A 12,151-nucleotide genomic window follows, 5' to 3' on the forward strand; every position below is an offset into this window, starting at 1 on the left:
ATTTGATCAGTGTCCGCAGGTCGCTGTCCGTTATTTCAGGGTCTACGTCTGTGATAACTCCAGCGGAAGTCCGTTTTCCGTGAAAGAGATAGGGGCGGACCGGCATACCGCCTAACACTCCAATTTCTTTCAGTTTGTCCACGGACGCCCGAGATTTCACATCTACCGTAAGGACATTCTTCCAAGCGTTGATTCTGACCTCTTGGACTTGTCCCGGAATCAGCTGGTCGAAGAATTGGGACAGCCGCTGTCTGTTGATGGTATTCAAGTTAGCCGTCTCCGTTGTGGCTACGAAGGCCATAGAAAACCCGTCAGGTGCATCAACATTCTCTGCAGGCAACTCCCTCGCTGCTGATGTCCGGCGTAACGCGCCAAGTTTGTCAACGGTCTTTGTAGTCGACTCACCAGCTGTTGATGTCCGGTGCAACTTCCTTTTCAGGCGGCGCGATTCAACAGGCGTGAAGCTGCTACTGTCGGAATCCATCTCAGTCACCGTGGAGTCATCGGCCGAATCTGGAAGCTCCACGTCGGTGACGGTCGTAGCACAGAGGGCACCAACCGGCCGAGCAGCAGCTGGGTCAACTGCGTCGACGGGAAGCTGCACGGGACGTGTGGCCGCCATCCCGAAGGACGACGCGATCACTGTGTACACACAATATTAAAAAGCTACAGAAAAGTGGAACAGCCGAAAACACAGATGCTCTCTACCGTCACTAGTGGAAAGGGAAAGTCTCTCCTGCCGAGATAGAAGTGCTGCGCAATTTCATTGTATGTGGTCGGTTGATCTCTGCTCTCCACCACTGCGGGCCGGCGCTGGAGTTCTCCGTGGTCGCGGAAAGCGAGACCTCGCGCCTTGGAGTGGGCCAGCTCGTTCAGGTTTGTGGGGCCTCCCATGATGTGGGGGCCTCCCATACCACCTGAGAATGTGGGTGGCGATGCTTTTGCCGTCGAGGATGCGACAGGCTTCCTTACACACAGCGCCAACGCTGAAGGAGCGGATGGCTGCCCTGGAGTCGCTGAAGATATTAGCATGTTTGTCGTCCAGGAGGGCCAAGGCAATGGCCACTTTCTCGGCCGCACGCGACGACGTGCTTGGTACCGAAGCGGCGTTAGCGGTCGAACCCCTGTGGTTGATCGACACTACCATGAAATTGTTGCTGTTGCCATAATAGGCGGCGTCAACGAAGCAGCTGCCGCCTGGGAGTTCTGTCGCGCGGCGTAGGAGCGCCACCGCCCTGTCCTTCCTTCTTTCTACGTTGCGTTGGGGATGCATATTGCGCGGGGCGGGTGGTATGATGACTGTATCTTTGTGCTCTTTCGGAAGGCCCTGATAGGCGTCTTCGACAGTGGCCGGGGGGACGCCCATCTCTGTTAGGAGTCGTCTGCCTGCCCTGGCGCCGGAGAGCCTGAGAATCTGTGCCCTTTCTTGTGCTTCTGCAGTTTCTTCCAGGGTATTATGAATACCCAACTGCAGGAGTCGGTCGGTGCGTGTGTAGTTTGGTAGTCCGAGCACGCTCTTGATCCCCCTCCTTATCATGGCATTTAACTTGTCTCGCTCGGCCCTCTTCCAGACGTGCATGGCCGCTACGTACGTGGAATGGCATAACAAGAAAGCGTGGACTAGCCTTATCAGATTCTCTTCGCTCAGGCCTCTCCTTCTGTTAGCTACCCGCCTGATTAGACCGATGACGCTATCCGTCTTTTTTGTAGTTTGTGAATGGTGATGCTATTCGTGCCCGCCCCTTCGAGTGTCATTCCCAAGATTGGAATGGACGCGACTTTGGGAATGAGATCTCCGCACTTGGTGTAGAGATTAATGTCAATTTCAGTGGGGGGTTTCCAGTTCTTTGGCTTGCGGCCCTTTCTAGTTGGGCTGTAGAGAAGGAGCTCTGATTTCTTTGGGGAGCACCGGAGTCCCGTGTCGGTTAGAAAGCGCTCTGTAGTGTCGACAGCTTCCTGGAGAGCGGCTTGGACTTGTCCGTCACTGCCACCCGCGCACCAGACTGGGCCAGACCAGTCTGGGTCGACGTCCTGATGTCCATTTCCTGCACCTTGGACTCTATCTCTCGCATTCTGTTTTCTAGGGATTGCATTTTGACGTTTTGTGTGAGACGATGATCTCTTTAGTTTTCGGATGTTGTTTTTATTCGGTTACCCCGAAAGTCCCGGTAGGGGCAGGTAGGGGGAAATGATAACGAAACTGAGATACACTGTAACCTATTGAAAATACCTTAATTATATTTGTATATTGACACGTGCGCTTGTCTACCTTTTCCGGGTGACCACTTGTCACCACCTAACAAACGTTATCGCAGAGCGCAGGACACACCTGCATCTATCGGAAGTTTCTCGAATGTTATCGATGGTTCCACCCGCTGTCTGTCACAGAAACTTGTCTAATCTGATTGCATGTATGCGCGACGCGAATAGTGTAGAGCTGTGTGGAAGACACGCAGGTACCAACGGTTACTGTGGAACATTCGACGACTGACGGAGAAAAGCAGACGCGCTTGACCCGCTGATCAGATTTTCTACCATCGCTGACTGATTGCGTTCTCGCCGCTATCGCTGTGTGTTGAGCGTAGCCTATGTTTTAGGGCACAGGCTCGCCCAATGAACGACTAGTTTTACCATTCACTGTTTTGCTGCTTTTTTCACCGGCCCTACCACATGAAAATATATATATATATATAATAGTGTTACGTAATGCGTGAACGATGCCTATACCGAGGGGAAAGCTTAATTATACGGTCGAGATTTCAGCAGGAGGAGATTTTCTCTGGCCTTCTCCTCAATTGGGGCAATGGGTGAGGGAGAAACAGTAAAAGGATGAGAGAGAACGAGGTGACGACGCAATATTACCGTAAGTGCTTGTGTTGGATATGCAACGATCACGAAAAACAAGAAAAATGCAAACAAATGATGCATTACTAAGCAGTATATTATTACATACCTTTATTCGAACAAGTCTAATATTAACAACCTAAAAGGAAGAAGTAGACCGAGTATAAACGTCATAGAAGGTGGCATAGTTATTTAACGTAAGCAATAAACTCTTCCTGATGCATGACACGCGCTGTCTTCAGATTATTGAAGAGTACGGGCATATCGAGTGTCCAGCAACACGAATGTACATTAAATGTTAAAGTCCATAGCCTCATATTGACGTTCGTAAGCGTACTTACGAGCAGAATCTAAAATGATAGCGAAGGTTAGCATCTTCCCTTTTCTCTCTCCCTCTCATTTTTTGTCTGCTAATAATGAACGACTATACTGTAAACAGTGTCCCCCTCCCCCCTAAAATAGTGAGAACAAAAGATTTAGGTCCGGTGCTAAAGTGCCTAAGTATTTCTGATGCACTGTAAGCTTCCTTTCACGCGTAAAGTGATATTGAAGTTACCGGCTCGCGGTACGGGTGCGGAATCCGAGAAGTCAAATTTCGCCGTCCGTTTTCTTCGTCAATAATCAAGGACCCTCGAGTAAACAAATGTTTCCCGAAAAATTGAGAACAAAAACAGAAAATCAACTGCACTTAGTTATCCCTATGTGGATGAATGCGAAAGGAGTGCGAACACTACGTGTTGCTTAGACTTGCCACAGCGCGATGCCAACGGTTCTACTTGCAAAAAAGGTCGTGGCTTCGAGTTCCCTAATTATTTTGCCTTAAACAACAGAAAAGTTCGTGGGTTCGGGTGCCTTAATTAACAATGTATTTATTAACTGTGACTTAATTACCTTCGCCTTAAATAATGCCAAATTGGCGGATTCGACTCGCACCAAAGGTCGAGGGTTCGTAGCCTTTTTGTACCCTCGCGTGGTCACACCGAAAATGCCGGATTTTGCGCTTCTCGAGTCAATTGATGCGTTCCCCTTAAAACGGCAAGCAGCCGAAGGCGCAAAACTATTCACAGAGCAGAGGTGGCAGCGAGCGACCGACGGCCTCGTTCCCATTGCACTTTTCTCTTTACATCGACGGGTAGCAAGTACAGTTGAAACTCGATTTACCGAAGTAACGACCACGCTGGAGTTATTTCGTTAAATCGGGAAGTGCGTAAAATCGAGAAAGCAATTTTTCGGTCCCCCTAAATCTGAAATTGTAACAGAGAGACGCGAAAAAACTACTGCTGCATTCTATTTGTCGCAAATTACGTTATACCCAGGTGGCGTTGAGTCCACACTTCCGTGCATGGGCGCGGCATGCAGCCTCGTCAAAATAAAGCTAGCGATGTGACCATGGCACCTAGATGTTTTAAGGGGATAGCTTTAGAGCGCACGCTTCAAGAAAAACCCGTCGGTATCAAAATTAGAAAAAATCACCGCTTTTTTAAACTCATTTATTTCAAGAAAAATGACCTTAAATCGAGTTCGACCAAGTTTGTTTCGTTAATTCGGGCTGATTATATTACGGAACTCTGTGAGTACCTGCCTGTGAATGAAAATTTCTTTATTAGATGAAGAACTTCGTAAAATAGCATTTTCTTGGATCGACTTTTCACTGCGGTAGGATAAGTGAGCTACAGACGAGGTTTCTGCAGAGAAAAATGCAATGTCATCTCTCGGCTGCTTTGTTTTCAAGGAGCTGACGAAGTGACCAGAACAAAAGGTAAACTGGTGGTAGCTGTCCTGGCGCAAAAGTTTCCTTTGTCATGTTAAATTAACGACTACGGCTTCGAATGCATAACTGTCTGAAACCATAGAGTTCAGCAGCTGGCACAATGTAATTTGTACCATCCTTCACGAGTTGATTAATGCGTTGATCTCAGAGGTTACAAATCGCGGGTCTCTCTCCGGCGATTTCTTTTCGATGTGTTTTCTTTTAATTCTAAATGAGAATGGAATGAATATAGATGAAAAAAATATAAATATAGGAGCATATTCCGCAGGGCAACTACGATCTGGACATGTGTCGCGAAGAGCCGACCGTCGTCACTATGTTTTTTTAGTAAACTGTGCACAAACAGAAGGCGGCAGTCCTGTAGTTCTTGTCTTGCCGTCACGTTCGCCGTGAGTGCACCAACGGGTGCGAACTGCGTGAGTGTGTGGTGAATACTTTAGTATTAATGTTTTTCCGTTTTCCTGGCCGTGCCAGAGTGACTGCTCTTCGATCGTGGCTCCTTCTTAGACCTTTCCATCCTTTAGGGTGCGTACGGGGCCCTTTTCATATTTTTTTTCCACGCCACTTCATTCTTAGTCAATCGCACATCCCAGGTAAGTGCCACAATTCCTGAACCTATCATCATCACTTGCACCCCTATCGCGCCATTTGGAACTTGCAAGGGTGAAAAGAAGAAAACGAGGAAGTAGAGTCATGGCGGACGGTAAATGGTCTGGTTCTAGCTCCGCACGACACTTGAAAGGGGGCAGACCTGGCGAGAACAGCCCCACGAACGCGAGGGCATCTCCGAAAGGTGTCGAATCCTCGAAGTCTGCGAGAAACCGTGGCAGTGACTCTCCGAGAAGTCAACACTCGCCTACGTCATCCGTCATTTCGCCACCGCCACAACGAGACGGCGAAGCGCGCGAGGCAGGCGAGGAAATCTCGCCAAAACGGACCGCTTCGCCGAACCGCGGAGCTTCGCCGGCAAACCTGCACGAGAAAACGGTTGCGAGCGACTCTCCCAGCTCGGCGAGACCGAACACGTCCGCTCGAGCTTCGCCAAGGCGAGGAGGTACGCCGACACGTAGGACATCGCCCGTGAGGGCGGACCCGTCTTCAAAACCTGGTGCGTCCTCGCCGAAACATGGCGAAGCTGGTGTTCCAAAACCCGGTGATGCTTCGCCAGTGCTTCGGGGTTCACCGATGCAATTGCACAATATACGGGTGCCAAAAACGGGAGGCCAGTCCCCTGCGCGAGGCCCAGCGAAACCGACGAAATCCGGAAGCGCTTCGCCGAAACGGCGAAGCTCGCCTAAGCGACAACCTATACTGATGCAAGCGGGCACGCCGAAGGGTCGCAGGTCACCATCTGGAGGAAGCACACCTATTCGCCGAGCTTTTCTCGGGAACGCAGGTTTGAAATCTTCGGAACTATATGGCTAACATAAGTGTCATATACTCAGAATATTTTGAATCCGTAAAGGTCATATAGTTTATTGCTGTCTCGACCTCATGTCCCACCCATGTTTTTACGCCAGAACACTTTGTAGGAACACGTCCCTTGGTCTGCAAGAACTTCGCCTCTTTGGTTACAGGTGCAGCGGCCGCCCCCAAGCCGCAGTCTGCGAAAGCCGAAGTCGGAGCCAAGCCGGCCGACGATGCAGGTTCGACGAGAAGCCCTACCGAAACTCGACGTAGGCCCACGATATCTCTGAAGGACCCACGGTACCGGTACATTGCCCAAGCCCTGATGGCTGCGCGGGGAGGTCGTGGAGCGGGCGGTACCAGTGGCAGTTCGTCGCCAAACGGAAGGACATCACCCTCCGCCACCCCGTATTTCGCTTCGGATGACGACAACACAATCCTCGAGCTCGGCACATCACAAGTTCCCCACTCCCCGGGGGGATTCGGAGGGAGGTCCTCAGGAACTGCCTCACCCGTGATCTCACAGAGGTAATGCTGGTATGATACATATTTACACACTGTATACTTTAAACATATAGCCTATACTTACGTATGCATGGTGTGCTCTAGTTGACATGCACAAAAAAGGAAAACGGAGCTGGGCAGGGCATGTAGCGTGTAGGGTAGATAACCGGTGGACCATCAGAGCTACAGAATGGGTGCCAAGGGAAGGGAAGTGCAGTCCAGGACGTCAGCAAATTGTAGGGGGCGATGACACTAGGAAATTTGGAGGCGCACGTCGGAATCAGGTTGCGCAAGACTCGGATAATTCGAGATCGCTGGGAGAGGCGTTTGTCCTGCAGTAGTCATGGAACTAGACTGATGAAGTATAAGAAGAAGAAGAAGAAGATGATGATGATACTTTAAATGGACATACATACAAGCACTAAATCTGTATAGAGCATTATAGCATGCTTCGATAAACACATTTTTGGTAATCTTGATGTAGCTAGTCTAATAATCGGAAGACCCCAGGAAGTTAGCTTTTTTCATGAATTATATGGACACCCCAGGCCAAATTTTGCCGTTGGCGTTGCCGTGCCGTTCCGCGTAGAGTCTAAGTGCGATGACGTCACGGATGCGCGCCTTATGCTGTACGTGCGAGGGAAAGCATGCGAGGGTGGGCATGTCCGCCTACAGATTGAGTGTGATGGCAGGTTTTTCCTCCAGCTGTCGAGAACGCCGTGTCATGCTGATAACGCGGGAAGTGCCGGGCTCTCAGCGTTAAAGGAAAGGAAGTGCGGGCAAGACAGATGGGACAAAATAACCCCAAAGGGTGTAAATGTTTTAGGAGTATATGTACAAATGGAGCATGCACCTTTAAAAATGCTTGCACCTTTTCGGGCGGAATCAAACCTGCGTTCTGTTTCGTGCATTACATTGCTGCATGCACCAATCCCAAGGTTGGGCGGAGCAAGAAATTGTGCGCCATGCGTCAAATGATCGATAATTACATAATTTACTCGTTCATTAGTATGTGTAGTTGCCGTACAAGCAGACCTTAGTGCAACTAAGCCCAGTAAATGTCACATATTGATTGTATATTAATTGCATATACTAGACCAGTCGCTTTTGCGCGTGTCTGTTTAGGCCATGTTTATTGTTTTACACACACACACACACACCCACACATTACATATATATATATATATATATATATATATATATATATATATATATATATATATATATATATATATATATATATATATATATATATATAGCACCTTACATAGCATCTTACATAGCCTCCACGAAGGCAGTGTGCAAGAGGAGGAATCCAGTTACATCAACGTGTAACAGGAGTTATTCAAGTGAGGAAAAAAGAAACCATCACATACAAAAGCAGTATTTCCTAAAATATAAAAGCAAAATTGGCTGAGTTGGCGTCCCTTCACGGCTCTGACTGTTCCCTTGAAAAGGTATTATTTGCTCAACGCAATTGTCGGCAACATGAAACTAAACACAGAAAAATAAGTATGCATGTAAAGATACTAGTAAATATTACACGGAGGTCATTGCACTACAGAGTAGGCGTACAAGCGCAAAAAAAATTGCCAAGTCATATGCTGAATTGCGGTGATGCAAAAAAAAGAGAGGAAGGAGAACTATAGACAGACAGCAAGAAGCTAGGCAGACACCAAACACTCTTTGCCATCCACAATAGGCGACCAGTTCACAGATAATAGGTGATGTGTGAATCCACTTTGTCTAAAAACAATTATTAAACATAAGAAAAGTATACGTATCATATAATATCATATAATATAATATCGTATACGCAAGTATAAGTATCAATCGATACGCATATAAGAAGAACACAAGCACGAAACGCGAGAAAAAGCACGAAATGAGTATACGGATGAGGCGGCAAAATGTTCAAGAGGGAGCACAAGGCAGATGTGAAAAATTGCCGGGAATATTATCCGTAAGAAGAGCCCGCAACACGTGAAAAGGGAGGCAATGCGTACGTTGAAATATCGCGCGGTCTGCCTCCTACGGCCGCCTCCGTGGTCGCCAGGATGGATGGATGGATGGATGGATGGATGGATGTTATGAGTGTCCCCTTTGGAACGGGGCGGTCGGTTGCGCCACTAAGCATTTGCTGCTATACTGCCTAAGGCCCTACCTAGGTTAAACAATAATAAAAAAAAGATTTAAAAACCCCATGAACTCCCACAACCAAATTTTCTGATCACCTGTTGCGAACGGTGCTTTTGTACGTCTCCGCCTTTTGTGGTTTCCTTACTTTTATTCCACCAATCCTCCAATCGGCCTCTTACTAATCCCTATTGCGGACATGTTTACTTTTCCACTGCTCTCGCTGAACCTCTGCTCTCGCTTCAAGGAGGCCAGTGAAGCCCAAGTCGACCACTGGGTAGGCGTCTTCACAGTATAATAAAACATGCTCCATAGTTTCCCTAGCTTTACCGCAGCAAGCACACGCTTCTTCATAGTTCTGATATCTCGCTTTATAGGTGCGTGTTCTAAGACATCCCGATCTCGCTTCGAAAAGTAATGAGCTTCTGTTTGAGTTATCACACCTTGTTTCTTTCCTGATTTCGTTTTTTCCTCTTAAGTAGTTACACATGGCAGGCGTCTTTTCCATTGCCGCCACGCACGAGATTATTTCGGCCTCTCTGACGTTCCCCTTGACGTTCTTTGTTGCTGTGTTGCCCACCCTACAGGCCGCATACTTGCTGGTAAGCTCCCTAGTTTTTTTTTTTCCTTCACTGTGAATCAATGTTTTTCCTGTACAGATACCTCAACACTCTCCCAGCTCATCTACTTTCTTCCAAATTCTTCAGTCATTCTTAATACTCAATTTTACTTCGAGCTTCCCTAACTTCAAAACTAGTCCAGCCTTATCACCCTGTACATCTTCATTGGTAGTCTTTCCATGAGCGCCCAATGCGAGGCGGTCCACTGACCTTTGGTTCACATCGATTCCTGATTGTACCCCTGATTTAAAGCAAAGAACCGCATTTCCAAAAGTACGTCCTGGAAACATTACACCTTTCTACATACCTCGGAGCACCTTGTACCTATTCATCCCCATAGCGCTCTGTGCTTCATTATGACTGCCACTTCTCTTTCGCTTCACTGTTATTGTTTTTTCCTTTGTTTCCATATTTCTATTGCCTTCGTTTATCCATATACCAAGGTATTCTGTTACCCGAGGCATTTCCTGGCCCTGTATCGCCACTGTCTGTTCACTGTTTTCATGGAATACCATAACACCTGATTTTCTAACACTAAATTTCAAACCTAAATTTTTGCCTTCCTGCACACAGATATTAGCGAGAGCTATAAATCACTTTGCTTGTTAGCTAGCAACACAATATTGTCCGCATAAAATAAACCTGCAAGCTGCTGCTCTACTACTGTACTCGCCTGTTGTATGAGCGATTAAAACTGATGCTACTTCCTTCTAGCGCCCTCTCCATCATCACCATGTACATCATAAAACGCAGTAAAGATAAATGACATCCCTGCCTCAGTCCCTTGTTGATATGAGCTTTGTCCTCTCTCCTCATCTCTTTCCATTCAACGCCAACGGCAGTTTCTATGTAAATCTATCTCAAAAGCTGTAGACTTCCCCTTCCGGAATATCCCACAAAATAATGCGGTCTACGTTGTCATGGGCTCCTGTAATGCCTAAAAAGGCCACATATAATTGTCTGCTTTCTGCTTTTGATATTTCAATACACTGAGTATGAAGAAATAAGTTATCATGTAAACGCGAAGCTATTCTGAAGCCATTCTGAAGTTCTCCTTAAATGCTATTACTCTCTGCCCATGCTTCAAGCTTTAATTTGATTGCCTGCATTGCTAGCCTGTGTATTACCGATGTAATGGTCAACGGTCTCTACGAGTGAATTCAATCTTTTTCTCCCTTACCTTTATAAATTAAATTCATTCTTCTTTGTCGCCAACTGTTTTGTATTCGTCTCTCCTTTAAAGTTATTTTTCCACTGCTTTCACCAGACATTTCTTACTTTTTGGTCCTAGTTCGCTAATCAGCCTAACGGGAACCTCGTCCAGCCCTGTGGCTGTGCGCTTAGGAATTTTCTCTTCGGCTTTCTTCCAGTTGAAATTTGTCAGCACCAGCTCCTTTTCCACTTGGGTCTTTTTCATGCTCTTCTTTTTTTTTTCTTTAAATACAACCTCGTCATTGCCTTGCAAAGATTCGGCTGTTATTTTTCGGGTGTAATTTATTGCTGCTTCTCCTTCCAGTCTGTTTTAATCTTCGTCTAGAATGTGTTGTTGTATTGGTGTTGACTTCCTGCCTAATAATTTTATGTGGTTCGAAAATATTCTAGGAGCGGCCTTCTTTTTCTCACGTATTTCTGAGAACCAATGTTCACTTTCACATCTTAATTTTGCTTGCACCAGTATTTGAACCATGGAATTTTTCTCCCAGTGTATTTCCCATTTACTGGCTACTTCATCCTGCAGCAACTGCACCTTATTTGCCCGCCTGTGCTCTTGGGATGCTTTTTTGCCGTTCGGCGATCGCTTCCCGTACCTCCCAGTTCCAAAAGCTTTTCGGTTTATTTTTTCCTTTCCAACGAACATGTTTCCGTTTCCGTATTTCTGTCGTTATTACACTTAGAAGCTGACCATGTTCCCACTCTTTAGTTGGCCATTTGCCAAGTTCTTCCTCTACTCAAGTGACATTATTTTCTTATTTGTTCAGCGTTGAAATTCACACTGGCCATGTTGCGCTCCTTGCTCTTTTTCCCAACTACATATCCCATTTTCAACATGATGCGTTTATGGGCACTCCCGGTGCTGCTATACCCTTCCTCATCAGTGACAATTCCTCTCAACTTTTCATTAATTGCTTCCGTGATCAAACAGACCACTCGGCCAACAACACCACCATGGGGCAGCCGGGCTCGTGAACGACATTGACGTTTTTTTTTTTTTTTGGCCAGCGCCCGTCATCTCGGAAGCCATTGCATGGGCCGGGAAGGATGGTGGCTCGGCTCGACTTGTGTCTTCTCGCGCGCGCAAGGCAGCAAGGCGACAAGGGTTACTCGAGACGGTCTTACAGGCACTACTCTACATTTCGTCGGTGGTCTTTCGCGCTGTGTAAAAGCGGGCGCTCACACAGTCAGTCAGTCACTATGGCGAACTCGCCAACAACGGAAGCGAAACAAGCACAAACCTAAGCGCTAAACCACTATATCACACGCGTTGAGTGGCAGATGCTTTACATTAACGCAAAATCCCACCGCGCATGCTTGGGATCGGCAGTTTCTCTTTTGTTTGTCCTCGCGAAATGCCGCGCCATTCTGACAAAACGGACGGATACACTAACGCAGGGCTTCCATCCAGATTTCGTCAGCCTTCCGCAACAAGTCAAGCGCATTTCACCCCGGCAGCGAAATTCGGTCCTCCGTTCGATCCTGGCCGTGGCGCGAGTCTGCGAACGACGATTTATCGCCTTCCAACCTGCGTCACGTGAGCAAATGACCTCTTTTTTTCTTTTTTTTTTTTGATTCGTTGGGCCATTCTGTAAAGCGTAATCAATAAGTTGAGCAGATGTAAAAAGAGAAACGTTTGTTGACAGGAAAGGTGTAA

General features: G+C 47.1%; 1 protein-coding gene across 1 annotated transcript in view; it reads left to right on the forward strand.

The window, feature by feature from the left end:
• Window positions 1–12,151, forward strand: part of LOC139061052 (uncharacterized) — a 40,990-nt gene that overhangs the window by 23,075 nt on the left and 5,764 nt on the right. The window contains exons 2-3 of the mRNA XM_070540490.1: window positions 6,193–6,550; window positions 11,893–12,031. Coding sequence (XP_070396591.1) covers window positions 6,348–6,550; window positions 11,893–12,031 — 342 coding nt within the window. The 5' untranslated portion in view covers window positions 6,193–6,347. The remainder of the gene's footprint in view (window positions 1–6,192; window positions 6,551–11,892; window positions 12,032–12,151) is intronic.

The sequence above is a fragment of the Dermacentor albipictus genome, chromosome 6, assembly GCF_038994185.2.
Source record: "Dermacentor albipictus isolate Rhodes 1998 colony chromosome 6, USDA_Dalb.pri_finalv2, whole genome shotgun sequence".
In the NCBI taxonomy this organism is placed as follows: domain Eukaryota; kingdom Metazoa; phylum Arthropoda; class Arachnida; order Ixodida; family Ixodidae; genus Dermacentor; species Dermacentor albipictus.